The 18,703-nt window shown below is 49.0% G+C and overlaps 1 protein-coding gene across 4 annotated transcripts in view; it reads right to left on the bottom strand.

Moving 5' to 3' along the window:
• The window catches only part of mcf2a (MCF.2 cell line derived transforming sequence a), a 199,988-nt gene that overhangs the window by 62,057 nt on the left and 119,228 nt on the right, over positions 1–18,703 (bottom strand). For 3 of the 4 annotated variants that reach the window (XM_070882895.1, XM_070882893.1, XM_070882894.1), the window contains exons 12-14: positions 10,965–11,156; positions 9,729–9,903; positions 2,857–2,945 (exon numbers count right to left, since the gene is read on the bottom strand). In XM_070882895.1, coding sequence (XP_070738996.1) covers positions 2,857–2,945; positions 9,729–9,903; positions 10,965–11,156 — 456 coding nt within the window. The remainder of the gene's footprint in view (positions 1–2,856; positions 2,946–9,728; positions 9,904–10,964; positions 11,157–18,703) is intronic. The other variant, XM_070882896.1, reaches the window with a different exon arrangement.

Raw genomic sequence — 18,703 nt, 5'->3', positions numbered from 1 at the left:
GGCATGCAGACGATGTGGCCCGCCCAACGGAACTGGTCGAGTGTGGTCAGTGCTTCGATGCTGGGGAGTTTGGCCTGATCGAGAATACGGACGTTGGTGCGTCTGTCCTCCCAGGGGATTTGCAGGACCTTGCTGAGACATTGTTGGTGGTATTTCTCCAGCGACTTGAGGTGTCTACTGTACATGGTCCACGTCTCTGAGCCATACAGGAGGGCGGGTATTACTACAGCCCTGTAGACCATGAGCTTGGTGCCAGATTTGAGGGCCTGATCTTCGAACACTCTCTTCCTCAGGCGACCGAAGGCTGCGCTGGCGCACTGGGTAGCACACTCGCTGTTGAATGAGAAGGTTGTGGGTTTGAGTCCTACTCCAGAAACTCCAGTGCAGCGCTCTCCTCTCAGGTGTATGTAAAAGATCCCATGGCATCGAAGAAGAGCAAGGGAGTTCTCCCCAGTGTCCTGGCCAATATTTATCCCTCAATCAACATCACAAAAACAGATTATCTGGTCGTTATCATATTGCTGGTTGTGGGAGCTTGCTGTGCGCAAATCTGACTGCCGCATTTCCCACATTACAACAATAACTGCGTTTCATAAAAGTACTTGATAGGCTGTGGGAGCATGGTTTGTGTTCCGTCGTTTTCTTCACTGGTCTTTCTTTTTCTTTGGGTGCTTTGTCGCTTACAGTCGGTATACTTCAGAAGGGCGATGACTTCTATGTAGTTTTTGTAAACATTACCAGGATAAAGCCCTCCTCCTCTCCACCTGCCTCTCTTCCTTTAAGACCGCCCTTAAAACCCACCTTCCACCAAGGATTCGGTCGCCTCTCCTAATATCTCCTTATTTAGGTGTTCAATGTATGCAACGCTTCTCTGACACGCCTTGGGACTTTCTTTTCGACGTTAAAGGCGGTATATAAATGCAAGTTGTTGTTATCGTTGTTGTATTTAGAAAACACAAGAGTTATCTGTGCAATAGTGTATTGAAGAAGAAATGGAAACAATGGGATCCAGGCACTGTCAACTGCTACAGATCTTCATCGCACAGCAAATGCAGGGAACAGCACCAACCCTTGTACATGGCCGCCTTTGACCTCACAAATGCCTTCGATACTGTCAACCGTGAGGGACTATGGAGCATCCTCCTCCGATTCAGCTGCCCTCAAAGGTTCGTCACCATCCTCCGCCTGCTCCATGACGACAGACAAGCCGTGATCCTGACCAACGGATTCACCATAGACCCAATCGACGTCCGGACCGGGGTCAAGCAAGAGTGCGTCATCGCACCAACGCTCTTCTCGATCTTCCTCGCTGCAATGCTCCATCTCATCCTCAACAAGCTCCCCGCTGGAATGGAGCTAAATTACAGGACAAACAGGAATCTGTTCAACTTCTGCCGCCTCCAAGCCAGATCCAAGGTCATCCCATCCTCTGTCATCGAACTACAGGACACGGACAATGCTTGCGTTTGCGCACACTCGGAGGCCGAACTCCAAGCCATTGTCAACACCTTCACCGAGGCGTACTAAAGCATGTGCCTTACACTAAACATCTGTAAGACAAAGGTCCTCTACCAACCTACCCCACCACACATCACTACCCCCGGATATCAAAATCCACAACAAGGCCTTGGACAACGTGGACCATTTTCCAGACATCGACAACGAGGTCCAACACTGCCTTCAGTGTGCCAGCGCAGCCTTCGGTCGGCTGAGGAAGAAAGTGTTTGAAGATCAGGACCTCAAACCCGGCACCAAACTCATGGTCTACAGAGCAGTAGTGATACCCGCCCTCCTATATGGCTCAGAAACATGGACTACAGCAGGCACCTCAAAGCACTGGAGAAGTACCACCAGTGCTGCCTCCGCAAGATCCTGCAAATCCATTGGAAGGATAGGCGTACCAACGTCAATGTTCTCGCTCAGGCCAACATCCCCAGCATCGAAGCACTGACCACGCTCGACCAACTCCGTTGGGTGGGCCACATTGTTCGCATGTCTCACACGAGACTCCCAAAGCAAGTGCTCTTCTCGGAGCTTCAACACGGCAAGCGAGCCTCAGGTAGGCAGAGGAAACGCTTCCAAGGACACCCTCAAAGCCTCCTTGAAAAAGTGCAACATCCCCACCGACACCTGGGAATCCCTGGCCCAAGACCACTCAAAGTGGAGGAAAAGCATCCGGGAAGGTGCTGAACACCTTGAGTCTCTTCGCCGAGAGCAAGCTGAAGCCAAGCGTTGACAGCGGAAGGAGCGTGCGGCAACCCAGGTTCCCCACCCACCCGTCCCTCCAACCACCGTCTGCCCCACCTGTGACAGAGCCTGTAGGTCCCCCAGTGGTCTCTTCAGTCACCCGAGAACTAATTTTTAGTGTGGAAGCAAGTCATCCTCGACTCCGAGGGACTGCCTAAGAAAGAGGTTCGCTCCGCCAGAGGGAATGGCTAGTGAGGCCTCAATACACCAATACAGGCGAGAAATTCAATAAAGATATGGATTTATCTTGGACCTTTCTAGCTGATCTCCCATGGCATTGCTCGGGTCAGTCCGGGGTCTGGAGCACGGTCATCTGGCCCTTGCTCAGAGACTTGTCGTGGGGAATTGGTGTCATTAGCGCCCGAGATCAGGTAGAAGTGAATTATTGTTCTTGTTGGAAGTTTCTCTAGATTGGTGACTGCTTCATGCCTGTCATTATCTCAACACTCTCTCCAGCCCGAACAGGAGGTGATTGGGCGACTTCCCCTTTTTCAATACTTCTGATCGGATTTTTCCGTGGTGATTTCCTGCTGATCTTTATAAAGTGTGATATCAGACACGCCCAAAGCTTAAGACAATTCAAATTGATGCTGCTGCTTCACAAATTACCTTCCGTGCACACTGCATCTTTCTGGAACTTCTCTTTCCGTACAGGGATATGTCAAACGGGAACTTCGAACCAGAACTAGAATCCACACCTTGAAAATAAACAGAGTCACTTAGAGCAGCTGTGCCGTTTCCAGCGTGACTTACCTCCTCCCTCACCCCCTCCCCACTCCCAACACCACCTTCTCCCCCCACCCACTGTCCTGCCCACCTTCAACGCCCTCTCCCACCCGCACTGCCCTCCCCAACCCCACTACCCTCCCCAACCCCACTACCTCCTCCACCCCCATTACCTCCCCAACCTCACTACCTCCCCAACCCCACTACCCTCCCCAACCCCACTACCTCTCCACCCCCACTACCTCCCCAACCCCAACTACCTCCCCAACCCCACTGCTTTCTCCCGACGGGAGTGGCAGGAATTCACCATCTTATGTAACCAACAATAATTTCTAGGCTAATGAGTTTAATGTCAATGAAGAAAAAGATGTGGTTTAAAGAGGTAATAATAGCTTGTTAGTAGTAATTAATATTTGGTACGATTTCCTTTTTTTAGTTGAAACCTTGAACGGTCTCTGTAACCTCCTCCAGCCCCACAACCTCCCGAGATATCTGCGCTCCTCTAATTCTGGTCTCTTGAGCATCCCTGATTATAATCGCTCCACGATTGGTGGCCGTGCCTTCAGCTGCTAAGACTCTAAGCTCTGGAACTTGCATTGAAGGCTGTTCAGAGAAGGTTCACCAGGTTGATTCCGGAGATGAGGGGGTTGACTTATGAAGATAGGTTGAGTAGGTTGGGCCTATACACATTGGAGTTCAGAAGAACGAGAGGTGATCTTATCGAAACATATAAGATAATGAGGGGGCTCGACAAGGTGGATGCAGAGAGGATATTTCCACTCATAGGGGAAACTAAAACTAGGGGACATAGTCTGAGGATAAGGGGCCGCCCATTTAAAACTGAGATGAGGAGAAATTTCTTCTCTCAGAGGGTTGTAAATCTGTGGAATTCTCTGCCTCAGAGAGCTGTGGAGGCTGGGACATTGAATATATTTAAGGCGGAGATAGACAGATTTTTGAGCGATAAGGGGATAGGGGGTTATGGGGAGCGGACAGGGAAGTGGAGCTGAGTGCATGATCAGATCAGCCATGATCTTATTAAATGGCGGAGCAGGCTCGAGGGATCAGGTGGCCTACTCCTGCTCCTATTTCTTATGTTCTTATGTTCTTATAAATTTTCCTCCCTTAAGAAACTCCTGAAAACCTACCTCTTTGTCCAAACTTTTAATCACCTGCCCAAATTTCTCCTTATATGGCTCGGTGTCAAATGTCTTGGGATGTTTTACTACATTAAAGGCGCTATACAAATGCAAGTTGTTGATATTATTCCCTTGAAATGAAGTTGAAATGAGGAGCTAGAAATCGAATCAGTTCCAGTGAATGTTGGGGTGTGGGTATGTTAAAATGAACAGGAATTTGTGTCTTATTAATTATGGATGCAGATTTAAGTAAACAATATCCTATGTGGCACCTCAGGCCTCAGTCTATTGTGGGATTAGCTCATGTTACAAGAGGTATTGTCGGTAACACCATTGTTATCTCCAAGATGTATTGTGTCCTTATGACCACCGTTACCTTTACCCACACTGTGCTTCACGCTCAGATGGTGGGCTGCAAGGAGAACAGAATCTACAGTCTTGTTCCAAATGATACTTATCCCATGAGCGACATTCACGCAATCTTAACTTGGTCCTCTTGACTGACTCACTAGTGTCCTCAACATAGGAGCAGGAGGAGGCCATTCGGCCCCTCGATCCTGTTCCACCACTCAATCAGATCACGGCTGATTTGCACCTCAACCCCATTTACCCGCCCTTGCTCCGTATCCGCCAATACCTGCACCCAAGAAACATATACCCATCTCAGACCCCCAGCAACGATAGCTTTTCTGTGGGAGAGAGTTCCGGAATCCCACTGTCCTTTGTTGAGTTCACTCATGAATGGCCTGACTCGAATTTTAAGATTGTGCACCCTTGATTCTCCCACCAGAGGAAACCAGTTTGCCTGTATCTGCCCTATTGAATCTTTATATCATTTGAAACATCTCGATTACCTCGCCCCCTCAATCTTCCAAACTCAAGGACATACAAACCAATGACTGAAGGCGATAGATAATAGGTGGCGATATTAGCGGACACATTCTCAATGTGATCGTACGACATTCCCTTGGCTGCTAGTTTCAGGCATTAACCAGTTGAATTTTAATGGATTAACACCTCCTTTACAAGGACTGTCATAATTTGGCTCCATCACTTTGTGAGTTAAAACGCCTGTTTAACGAACAGGAGGTCCTGGGTTCAACTACCAGCGGAGTCTTTGTTTAACGTATCACTGGCAAGGACCTGTTGGGCCGAATGACCTGTTTCTGTGCTGTACCCAGTGTCTGACTGCTAACATCTCCAACAGTAATTTTGCGGTTCGAGTTTCTCTTTTGTGCTCAACACTAAGTGTTGAGCGCAAAATAATAGGCCATGAGGATGGGTGTTACTGGAGAGGTAGAGGATGGAGTACTGGACTGAGATGATCCAAACTCAGCAGAAAGAAAGCTGTTCACTCCATTAAAGTGAGCTGCATGTTAACCCAGGCCCCGATGATGCGTGCTAACCCTCTGTGCCACCCAATCCCATTGCCGTGCCCTTCAGTATCAGCCGTGGCTCAGTGGGTAGCACTCTTGCCTTTGAGTCAGAAGGTTGTGGGTTCAAGCCTCTTGAACACACAAATCTAGGCTGACACTCCAATACAGTATTTCTACTCCCTCAGGTGCACTTATAAGATCTCCTTGAAACAATTTGAAGACTGAGCACGGGAGTTCACCACAATGTCCTGGCCAATATTTAGCCCTCAACATCATTCAAAGTCAAATTATCTAGACATTACTACATTGCTGTTTGTGGGGCCAAATTGGCTGCTGCGTTTCCTATATTACAAAAGTGACTGCATTTCATAGAAAATAGTTGCAGGATTAGGCCATTCGGCCATTCGAGCCTGCACCACCATTCAATATGATCATGGCTGATCATTCACCTCAGTACCCCTTTCCTGCTTTCTCTGCCTACCCCTTAATTCCTTTAGCCGTAAGGGCCACATCTAACTCCCTTTTGAATATATCCAACGAACTGGCCTCAACAACTTTGTGGTAGAGAATGCCACATGCTCACAACTCTGAGTGAAGAAGTTTCTCCTCATCTCGATCCTAAATGAGGCTAAAACTGTAAATGACTTACCCCTTATCCTTAGACTGTGACCCCTGGTTCTGGACTTCCCCAAAATCAGGAACATTCTTCCTGCATCTAACCTGTCCAATCCCGTCAGAATTTTATGTGTTTCGATGAGATCCCCTCTCATTCTTCTAAATTCCAGTGAATAGAAGCCTAGTTGATCCAGTCTTTCTTCATATGTCAGTCCTGTCATCCTTCGAATCATTCTGGTGAACCTTCGCTGCACTCCCTCAATAACAAGAATGTCCTTCCTCAGATTCGGAGGGTAAAACTGTACACAGTATTCAAGGTGTGGCCTCACTAAGGCCCTGTACAACTGTAGTAACACCTCCCTGCTCCAATACTCAAATCCCCTAGCTATGAAGGCCAACATGCCATTTGCCTTCTTCACCACCTGCTGTACCTGCATGCCAACTTTCAATGACTGATGTACCATGACACCCAGGCCTCGCTGCACCTCCCCTTTTCCTAATCTGCCGCTATTCAGATAATATTCTGCCTTCCTGTTTTTACCACCAAAGTGGATAACCTCACATTTATCTACATTATACTGCATCTGCCATGTATTTGACCACTTTCTGTGCTAGTCTTCAATCGAGATGTTGGCCCCCTCAGCATTGTGCTGTAGAAAGAAAGACTTGCATTTCTATAGCGCCTTTCACGGCTACCAGATGTCTCAAAGCATTTTACAGCCAATGAAGTACTTTTGGAGTGTAGTCACTGTTGTAATGAGGGAATGGCAGCAGCCAATTTGCACACATCAAGCTCCCACAAACTAGCAATGTGATAATGACCAGATCATTTGCTTTTTGTTGATGTTGATTGAGGGATAAATATTGGCCCTAGAACACCGGGGATAACTCCCCTGCTCTGCTTCAAAATAGTGGCCATGGGATCTTTTACATCCACCTGAGAGAGGAGATAGGTTTAACAGCTCATCTGAAAGACAGCACCTCTGACAGTGCAGCGCTCCCTCAGTCATCACCATCATAGGCGGTCCAGCAAACGAGGGTGACTTGCTTCCACACCAAAAGGGATCAGTTCACAGGTGTTTCAATGAAGGACCCGATGTTCCAGTCCTGAATCCAGGGGTGGAAGATGCCTGTTCGTGGATGTTTTTAACGTGTGGGGACCATTGCACATCAGCCAACACACGGGCTTGACAGAGCTAGGCCTTTATCCAGTGTCAAGGACAACTGGAGACCAGCTCTGCTGCATGGATTGCAGTGTGGGCTGGTCCGTGCTGCCCATGGGCCCTCGGCTCTTCTGGGCCCAGTACGCTCATTCACCGCACCTCCACCACAATCTTTCGCTGCTCCTGTGCCACGATCTGGATCAATTCCTATGGACTGGAGGGTAGCTAATGTAACACCAATTTTTTTAAAAAAGGAGGGAGCGAGAAAACAGGGAATTATAGACCGGTTCGCTTGACATCGGTGACGGGGAAAATGTTGGAATCAATTATTAAAGATGAAATAGCAGCACATTTGGAAAGCAGTGACAGCATCGGTCCAAGTCAGCATGGATTTATGAAAGGTAAATCATGCTTGACAAATCGCCTAGAATTTTTTGAGGATGTAACTAGTAGACCGGACAAGGGAGAACCAGTGGATGTGGTGTATTTGGACTTTCAAAAGGCTTTTGACAAGGTCCCACACAAGAGATTAGTGTGCAAAATCAACGCATGTGGTATTGGAGGTAATGTACTGACATGGATAGAGAACTGGTTGGCAGACAGGAAGCAAAGAGTAGGAATAAATGGGTCCTTTTCAGAATGGCAGGCAGTGACCAGTGAGGTGCCACAGGGTTCAGTGCTGGGACCCCAGCTATTTACAATATACATCAATGATTTAGATGAAGGAATTGAATGTAATATCTCCAAGTTTGCAGATGACACTAAGCTGCGTGGCAGTGTGAGCTGTGAGGAGGATGCTAAGAGGCTGCAGGGTGACTTGGACAAGTTAGGTGAATGGGCAAACGCGTGGCAGATGCAGTATAATGTGGATAAATGTGAGGTTATCCACTTGGGTGGCAAAAACAGGAAGACAGAATATTATCTGAATGGTGACAGATTAGGAAAAGGGGAAGTGCAATGAGATCTGGTTGTCATGGTACATCAGTCATTGAAGTTTGGCATGCAGGTACAGCAGGCAGTGAAGAAGGCAAATGGCACGTTGGCCTTCATAGCTAGGGGATTTGAGTATAGGAGCATGGAGGTCTTGCTGAAGTTGTACAGGGCCTTGGTGAGGCCACACCTGGAATATTGTGTTCAGTTTTGGTCTCCTAATCTGAGGAAGGACATTCTTGCTATTGAGGGAGTGCAGCAAAGGTTCACCAGATTGATTCCTGGGATGGCAGGACTGACATATGAGGAGAGACTGGATCAACTGGGCTTGTATCCACTGGAGTTTAGAAGAATAAGAAGGGATCTCATGGAAACATATAAAATTCTGACGGGATTGGACAGGTTAGAGGCTGGAAGAATGTTCCCGTTGCTGGGGAGTTCCAGAACTAGTAGTCACAGTCTAAGGATAAGATGTAAGCCATTTAGGTCCGAGATGAGGAGAAACTTCTTCACTCAGAGAGTGGTTAACCTGTGGAATTCTCTACCGGAGAAAGTTGTTGAGGCCAGTTCGTTAGATATATTGAAAAGAGAGTTAGATATGGCCTTTACGGCCAAAGGGATCAAGGGGTATGGTGAGAAAGCAGGAAAGGGGTACTGAGGTTGAAAGATCAGCCATGATCTTATTGAATGGTGGTGCAGGCTCGAAGGGCCGAATGGCCTACTCCTGCACCTAATTTCTATGTTTCTATGATCCCTCACCACACCTCCGCACCAAACTTTTGCCGCACCTCCGCCGCGATGAGCATGGGCAGGAATATCGGCGGGGCCCAGGTACAGCAGAGGAGCGGAAAGATCGGGGCAGAGGAGCGGCGAGGGATTGTTGCTGAGACTCGGCTCCCTCAGTACTGTCCCTCCGACAGTGCGGCGCTCTCTCAGTGCTGCCACTCCGAATGTGCAGCGCTCCCTCAGTGCTGCTCCTCTGACAATGTGGCGCTCCCTCAGTACTGCCTCTCCTATAGTGCTGTACTCCCTCAGTGCTGCCTCTCCGACAGTGCAGCACTCCCTCAGTACTGCCTCTCCGACAGTGCAGCACTCCCTCAGTACTGCCCCTCCGACAGTGCAGCGCTCCCTCAGTACTGCCGCTCCGACAGTGCAGTGCTCCCTCAATACTGCCCCTCCGACAGTGCGGCGCTCCCTCAGTACTGCCCCTCCGACAATGCGGCGCTCCCTCAGTACTGCCCCTCCGACAGTGCGGCGCTCCCTCAATACTACCCCTCCGACAGTGCGGCCCTCCCTCAGTACTGCCCCTCCGACAGTGCGGCACTCCCTCAGTACTGCCCCTCCGATAGTGCAGCGCTCCCTCAGTACTGCCCCTCTGACAGTGTGGCACTCCCTCAGTACTGCACTCGAGTGTCAGCTTAGATCTTGATGCTCAAGTCCTTGGAGTGTGACTTGAACCCACAACCTTCTGACTCAGAGGCAAGTGTGCTACCCACTGATCAATGGCGGACACATGCTAGCGACGTTTCTACCTTGCTTTGAAGCAAACAGCGGGCTCTTCGATGACAAAGGCGAAGCATCCGGTCGCGGTGCTACAGGCTGAATCGGCCGCACCTGTTTGACAGCCAGTTTCTTCAGGGACAGTTGGCGCTGCTCAAACATGCTGTGCACATGTTCCAGTTTTTCGTGGACCCTCTGTATCTGGGCCTGTGAAACGGATTGAAGAAAAACCCGCACGGAAAGCATGAGCCAGAACGAGGCAATAACTGAACCACGACACTCGACCTCAGGGTCCCGCGGGATCCCTGCATTCTACGTAGAATCAAAGCAGTTGCCAAAGTAGAGCATTCAGCCATCGCGCCTCGGATTAGTGGGTTAAATGATGCTGACAGGCTTGGCTTGTGCTGCCTTTGCGTGTAGCCGGTTGAGCGAGGTGATCTAACAGCCCACGTCTTGCCGGAACGGGTCATCTCGCAGTACGTGTCCCGTTAATCAGACTTTTTTCCCGTACCCTTCAGATCGGAATGTTTTTGCACGTAACTCGCCAGGAGTGCGGACCGATAACGGTAACGAGGGCAGCAGGGAATCTGGGAGCTCGGCGAAGGACAGGACCAGGAGTCTATCTCCTTAACCCGCGAGATGGAAGGATTGAGAAATAGAGGAACAGCGGAGTAGGAAGCAGGGTGAATTAGAGTCAAATCAGCTACAGAAAGAGAAGTAGAGAGAGAGGGAAAGAAAGATTGGATTAACAGAGAGAGAGATAAGGGAGAAAGGAAAAGATAGAAAAAAAATTGATAAAAACTTTAAATGTAAATTTTTTTAAATCTCTTCAGAAGAATTTACTACATTCAGGAATGAGATTGAACCGATAGAATGGTTTGGCCAATTTTGAGTGAATTGCGCCAAAAAGCCAATACAACCAAGCCGAAACTGCAGGCCATCATTATATATATATTATATATATGCAAATCTTTTCCAGATATATAATAGCATGCAGTTATCAAAGTCCAGGGGCCCAAACTTGGTTTAAGTTAAGTTACGCCCAAGTGCCCCCTGCTCCTAATTCTTATGCAGACCAATTGGGCATGTTTCTGTGCTGTAAATGTAATGTGATTCTATGGAATTAATCTTCTTAGAAAGTATGGCTGGGGCAGAAGTGCCTTCAGCCTATTATTAGAGAACCAGTATATTCAGCCCATCCACCATCTGATCCACACTGCCAGAACTCAACAGTACAGGTGGCACAACGTTTGTTATTGGTTAAATACCTTAATGGGTGTTGTAAGAATGGCTCCAAACTCGTTGTATAACTCTTCAGTGTCACACTGCAGGTAATCTCCGGAGCATTCGAGAAACTTCTCAATTTGCTGTAGAGCTCTCTTTGCCCCTTCCTGAGAATGACACTTGTCCATGGGCTGAGAGGCGAGGAGGTAGGCTCCTTCATCACACCATTGCAGAACCTGTAAGAGCGACAGAACCAGTGCAAAGCCATGCAAGTGACACCAATTGCTTCCACATTTCTCGCATTTCGTTACTTTCTCCTGCTATCGGGACACAACTCAACATGACGACATTCCGATGGTCCTGAGAAGAAGCATGCATGTCGGATTCAAAGCTTGTGTTCTGCTCAGACTCGTTCTTCTTCTCTGTCAGTCCTGGGCCGTAACACAGAATGGGCGCCAGTGAATTGGTGTCTCGTTTTACGCTCCGCCCAATTTCGTTGACGAGGAAAATTGGTCTTGGGTGTAAAACGGGCGGCCCGTTCACTACCGGTCACTCTGTGCTACTACCCCGAGATCGATTTCATCCCCTTTGTCTTGTGACACTGTTTACATTCAATTCTCATCATACTGCTCTCCAACACTCCCTATTAAAGATGATACTTATCCATTTCACAATGTACATTCAGCCCATCTAGTTCATGTCAGCTGTGGCAGCACTCTCGCCTCTGAGTCAGATGGTTGTGGGTTTAAGTCCCCACTCCAGGGACTTGAGCACAAAAATCTAAGCTGACACTCCAGTGCAGTGCTGAGGGAGTGCTGCACTGTCGGAGGGGCAGTACTGAGGGAGTGCTGCACTGTCGGAGGGGCAGTACTGAGGGAGCGCTGCACTGTCGGAGGGGCAGTACTGAGGGTGTGCCGTACTGATGGAGGCGCAGTACTGAGTGAGCGCCGCACTGTCGGAGGGGCAGTACTGAGGGAGCACCACACTGTCGGAGGGGCAGCAATGAGGGAGCGCCGCACTGTCGGAGGGGCAGTACTGAGGGAGTGCTGCACTGTCGGAGGGGCAGTACTGAGGGAGTACTGCACTGTCGGAGGGGCAGTACTGAGGGAGCGCCACACTGTCGGAGGTGCCATCTTTCAGATGAGACGTTAAACCGAGGCCCCATCTGCTCTCTCAAGTAGACGTAAAGGATCTCATGGAACTATTTTGAAGAAGAGCAAGGGAGTTATCCCCGGTGTCCTGGAGCCAATATTTATCCCTCAATCAACATCACTGGAGCAGATTATCTGGTCATTTATCGCATTGCTGTTTGTGGGAGCTTGCTGTGCACAAATTGTCTGCTGAGTTTCCCACATTACAACAGTGACTACACTCCAAAAGTACTTCATTGGCTGTAAAGCACTTTGAGACCCCCGGTAGCCGTGAAAGGCACCATATAAATGCAAGTCTTTCTTTATGAAACTGACGGGCAGGAAAAGACAAGCTGCTCTATCAAGCCTGCCCCACATTCAACGTACCGGGAACATTGAGACCAGATACTTTCTATCCCCCGCTATATAAATGCAAGTCTTTCTTTCTTTCATTCTTCCACTTAACTGTCGCACTTGCTGGCATGATGAGCTATTTTCATTGAGAGGGTTATTTTAGCAGAGAATCATTTTGTGATCAAAACCTGGGGGGATCAGCATCACAATCTCCAGATGAAGCCTTAACCTGAACAGAGCAGAGAAGGCTACGGGAAGGTTTGATAGATGTGTTTAAAATCACAAAGGGTTTTAATAGAGTAGACGGGGAGAAACGGTTTCAAGTGGCGGAAGGATCAGTAACCAAAGGCCCAGATTTACGATGATTGGCAAAAGGACCAGAGGAGACGAGAAGGAAAACCTTTCACGCAGCGAGTGGTTAGGATTTGGAATGCTCTGCCTGATAGGGTGGTTACAGATTCAACAGTAGATGATAGCGATGAACTGATCATTGGGCAGAAATGTGTAAAACGGAATTCAATCCGGAGAAGTGTGAGCTAATGCATTTGGGGAGGTGCAACGAGGCAAGGGAATACACAATAAATGGGAGGATACTGAGAACTGCCTGGAAGGATGGTGGATGCAGAAACCCTCACCACTTTTAAGAGATGGTTGGAGGGGCACCTGCAGGGTTAGGACCTAGAGCTGGTAATTGGGATTAGACTGGATAACCTCTTATTGGCCAGCGCAGATACGATGGTAAGTACTGCAGGGAATCGAATGTGGCCAGAGTGATCTCCTGGACTAGGTTCGATCGCCTGGATGGGTCAGAGAGAAATTTTCCCAGATTTTTTCTCCCTAAATTGGCCTGGTTTTTTATCTGGTTTTTGCCTCTCCCAGGAGATCACATGGCTCTGGTTGGGGTGGAGTGTAGAATATTTTGGTGCAAGGGGTGTCGCAGTTGTGTGGGGCGGACTGGTTGGGCTGGGTGCTCTTTACCTTTCCGCCATTTTTCATTGTTCATAGGTTTATATGTAAGCTTCAGGGCTGCTGACCGAGGGCCGTGTGGCTTTGTCAGCTGGCGCGGAAACGATGGGCCGAAATGGACTCCTTCTGTGCTGTAAATTTCAATGTTCCTAAGTGTAGAGGAACATAGGGACCTTAGAGTGCATGTCCACAGATCCTTAAAGGGAGCAGGACAGGTCGATAAGGTGGTTAAAAAGGCATATGGAATGCTTTCCTTTATTAGCCAAGGCATAGAATACAAGAGCAGGGAAGTTATGCTTGAACTGTATACAACACTAGTTAGGCCACAGCTTGAGATTTAGAAACAAAAGGGCTCAAGTTTCCACATGATTTGCGCCTGATTTTTAGGAGCAACTGGTAGAGAACGGACTATCTTAGAAATTGCAATTCTCCACATTTTTTTTTCTGCAGTTCTAGTCAGGTAGAACAGTTCTACTTTGGAACAGAATTTTTTCTTCAAAAGGGGGCGTGTCCGGCCACTGACGCCTGATTTGAAAGTTTCCACAGTGAAAACGTACTCCAAACTAAAGTAGAATGGAGCAAGTGAAGATTTTTGATAGAACTGAAAAAACCTGTTCTACACATTAAAAAATCAGGCCCAGGTTACAAATTAGACGTCCAAAACGAGGTGGGGGGCAGGGAAGGGAAGTCATTAAATTCTATAATAAATCCTTATTTATACTTATACAAATAAATCCAACCTGAATAAACATTTATAAGCAAAGAAAAGATTAAATAAACCATCTTCCTACCTATGTGAAAGTGCTTCAGGCAGGCCTTTCGGGACCGAAGGCTGAACGGGCCGGCCCGAGACTTCGGGCAGGGCCCGTCCCCAGCACCAGATTTACAGGTAGGTGGCGTTGGGTTGGGTCGGGGAGGGGAGGTTCGGTTCGGGTCGGGGGGGAGAGAGAGAGAGGGAGAGAGAGAGGGGGGGAGGGAGAGAGAGGGAGAGAGGGGGGTGGCGGAGGGAGAGAGAGAGGGGGGGGGGGCGGAGGGAGGGAGAGAGAGAGAGAGAGAGAGAGAGAGAGAGAGAGAGAGAGAGGGAGGGAGGGAGGGAGGGAGGGAGAGAGAGGGAGGGAGAGAGAGAGGGAGGGAGGGAGGGAGGGGGAGGGAGGGAGAGAGGGAGGGAGGGAGAGAGGAGGGGAGGTCAGGTCGGATCCAGTCCAGGAGCGGGAGTCGGGTCGGGTCCAGTGGGGGGAGGGTCGGGTCGGGTCGGGTCCAGTCGGGGAGGCGGGGAGCGGGAACAGGAGCGCGGGTCGAGTCGGGTCAGTCGGGGGTCGGGGGGCGCGGGTGTCGGGTCGGATCTGGTCCGGAGGCAGGGGGGGGCGGGGGGGGGTGTCGGGTCTGGTCAGGTCCGGAGGCGAGGGGGGGGGTGGCTGTCGGGTCTGGTCCGGAGGCAGGGGGGGGGGGGGGGGAGCGGGTGTCGGGTCTGGTCTGATCCGGAAGCAGGGGGGGGGAGGGGGGAAAGAGGGTGTCTGGTCTGGTCCGGAGGCAGGGGGGGGGGGGGGGAGGAGCAGGAGCTGGCCGTGGGAGGAGCCTCATTCACGCAGCCCCAGTGAGGCCATTGGGCCAGGGCTAGGGGCTGCGTGCTTCGGGCCCCTCCCACACAGTTCGGCGCCTGGAGCTACTGCACTTGCGTGCCCACTGTAGCGCGCATGTGCAGAGGTCCCGGCACTGTTTTCAGCGCAGGGACCTGGCTCCGCCCCCCCACAGCTCGTGCAGGCTGCACCGAGGGCCAGAGGACCTGCAAGTCGGTGGAGAATATCGAGGATTTTTTTAGGCGCACTTTGTGGCGCGAAAAAAGGGCGTCCAGGTCGGGACTGCGCCGTTCTAGGCGCGTGTGGAAACTTGGGCCCATAGAAACATAGAAACATAGAAAATAGGTGCAGGAGTAGGCCAATCGGCCCTTCTAGCCTGCACCGCCATTCAATGAGTTCATGGCTGAAAATGCAACTTCAGTACCCCATTCCTGCTTTCTCGCCATACCCCTTGATCCCCCTAGTAGTAAGGACTTCATCTAACTCCTTTTTGAATATATTTAGTGAATTGGCCTCAACAACCTTCTGTGGTAGAAAATTCCACAGGTTCACCACTCTCTGGGTGAAGAAGTTTCTCCTCATCTCGGTCCTAAATGGCTTACCCCTTATTGTGACCCCTGGTTCTGGACTTCCCCAACATTGGGAACATTCTTCCTGCATCTAACCTGTCTGAACCCATCAGAATTTTAAACATTTCTATGAGGTCCCCTCTCATTCTTCTGAACTCCAGTGAATACAAGCCCAGTTGATCCAGTCTTTCTTGATAGGTCAGTCCCGTCATTCCGGGAATCAGTCTGGTGAACCTTCGCTGCACTCCCTCAATAGCAAGAATGTCCTTCCTCAGGTTAGGAGACCAAAACTGTACACAATACTCCAGGTGTGGCCTCACCAAGGCCCTGTACAACTGTAGCAACACCTCCCTGCCCCTGTACTAAAATCCCCTCGCTATGAAGGCCAACATGCCATTTGCTTTCTTAACCGCCTGCTGTACCTGCATGCCAACCTTCAATGACTGATGTACCATGACACCCAGGTCTCATTGCACCTCCCCTTTTCCAAATCTGTCACCATTCAGATAACAGTCTGTCTCTCTGTTTTTACCACCAAAGTGGATAACCTCACATTTCCACATTATACTTCATCTGCCATGCATTTGCCCACTCACCTAACCTATCCAAGTCGCTCTGCAGCCTCATAGCATCCTCCTCGCAGCTCACACTGCCACCCAACTTAGTGTCATCCGCAAATTTGGAGATACTACATTTAATCCCCTCGTCTAAATCATTAATGTACAGTGTAAACAGCTGGGGCCCCAGCACAGAACCTTGCGGTACTCCACTAGTCACTGCCTGCCATTCTGAAAAGTACCCATTTACTCCTACTCTTTGCTTCCTGTCTGACAACCAATTCTGAATCCATGCCAGCACACTACCCCCAATCCCATGTGCTTTAACTTTGCACATTATTCTCTTGTGTGGGACCTTATCGAAAGCCTTCTGAAAGTCCAAATATACCACATCAACTGGTTCTCCCTTGTCCACTTTACTGGAAACATCCTCAAAAAATTCCAGAAGATTTGTCAAGCATGATTTCCCTTTCACAAATCCATGCTGACTTGGGCCTATCATGTCACCTCTTTCCAAATGCGCTGCTTTGACATCCTTAATAATTGATTCCATCATTTTACCCACTACCGATGTCAGGCTGACCGGTCTATAATTCCCGGTTTTCTCTCTCCCTCCTTTTTTAAAAAGTGGGGTTACATTGGCTACCCTCCACTCGATAGGAACTGATCCAGAGTCAATGGAATGTTGGAAAATGACTGTCAATGCATCCGCTATTTCCAAGGCCACCTCCTGAAGTACTCTGGGATGCAGACCATCAGGCCCTGGGGATTTATCGGCCTTCAATCCCATCAATTTCCCCAACACAATTTCCCGACTAATAAGGATTTCTCTCAGTTCCTCCTCCTTATTGGACCCTCTGACCCCTTTTATATCCGGAAAGTTGTTTGTGTCCTCCTTAGTGAATACCGAACCAAAGTACTTGTTCAATTGGTCCGCCATTTCTTTGTTCCCCGTTATGACTTCCCCTGATTCTGACTGCAGGGGACCTACATTTGTCTTTACTAACCTTTTTCTCTTTACATATCTATAGAAACTTTTGCAATCCGTCTTAATGTTCCCTGCAAGCTTCTTCTCGTACTCCATTTTCCCTGCCCTAATCAAACCCTTTGTCCTCCTCTGCTGAGTTCTAAATTTCTCCCAGTCCCCGGGTTCGCTGCTATTTCTGGCCAATTTGTATGCCACTTCCTTGGCTTTAATACTATCCCTGATTTCCCTAGATAGCCACGGTTGAGCCACCTTCCCTTTTTTATTTTTACGCCAGACAGGAATGTACAATTGTTGTCGTATATCCATGCGGTCTCTAAATGTCTGCCATTGCCCATCCACAGTCAACCCCTTAAGTATCATTCGCCAATCTATCCTAGCCAATTCACGCCTCATACCTTCAAAGTTACCCTTCTTTAAGTTCTGGACCATGGTCTCTGAATTAACTGTTTCATTCTCCATCCTAATGCAGAATTTCACCATATTATGGTCACTCTTCCCCAAGGGGCCTCGCACAACGAGATTGCTAATTAATCCTCTCTCATTACACAACACCCAGTCTAAGATGGCCTCCCCCCTAGTTGGTTCCTCGACATATTGGTCTAGAAAACCGTCCCTTATGCACGCCAGGAAATCCTCACGAGGTTGTTGCCAGGACTGGAGAATTTTAGCTATGAGGAAATAGTGGATAGGCTGGGGTTGTCATCTTTGGAAGAGAGGAGGCTGAAGAGAGATTTAATTGTGGTGCATAAAATTATGAGGGCCTGGATAGAGTGGATAGGAAGGACTTGTTTCCCTTGGCAGAGGGGTCAATAACCAGGGGTCAGATATTTAAAGTAATTGGTAGAAGGATTAGAGGGGAGATGAGGGAAAACATTTCACCCAGAGGGTGGTGGGGGTCTGGAACTCACTGCCTGAAAGGGTGGTAGAGGCAGAAGCCCTCACCACATTTGAAAAGTACTTGGATGTGCACTTGAAGTTCTGTAACCTACAGGGCTACGGACCGAGAGCTGGAAAGTGGGATTAGGCTGGATAGCTCTTGGTCGGCCGGTGCGGACAAACTGGGCCAAATGGCTTCCTTCTGTGCTATAAATTTCTATGATTCTATGAGTAGCCTTCAAAAGGGAATTAGATAAATGCTTGAAGGAGAAAAATTGCAGGGATGTGGGAAAAGAGCGGGGGGAGTGGGACTAACTGGATTACTCTTCGAAAGAGTTGGCGCAGACTCGATGGGCCGAATGGCCTCCTTCTGTGCTGTGATTCTATGATTCTATGGTTTATTGGTTTATATAACAACCTGCCGTTGAACAGAGCCATTAACATGTTTTTTTTAATGGGCTACATCCTGTATGTCCTCCAACATAACAAATTGCATTTATATAGCGCATTTAACGTAATAAAACATCCCAAGGCGCATCACAAGAGTGCTATCAGTCAATAAATTGAGATTAAGCCAAGGAAGCAGACATTAGGACAGGCGCCCAAAAGCTTGGTCAAACAGGTAGGTTTTAAGCAGCGTCTTAAAGGAGGAAGGGTAGAGTGGGGAGAGGTTTAGGGAGGGAGTTCCAGAGCTTGCAGCCCAGGCAGCTGAAGGTAATGGTGGGGTGGAGCAAGTGGGAGACATGAAGGGGTCAGGATTGGAGGA

Source organism: Pristiophorus japonicus, chromosome 6 (assembly GCF_044704955.1).
Source record: "Pristiophorus japonicus isolate sPriJap1 chromosome 6, sPriJap1.hap1, whole genome shotgun sequence".
NCBI classification, from domain to species: Eukaryota; Metazoa; Chordata; class Chondrichthyes; family Pristiophoridae; genus Pristiophorus; species Pristiophorus japonicus.
Note: the sequence above shows the minus strand (reverse complement) of the source record. Positions and strands in the feature narration are given on the sequence as shown.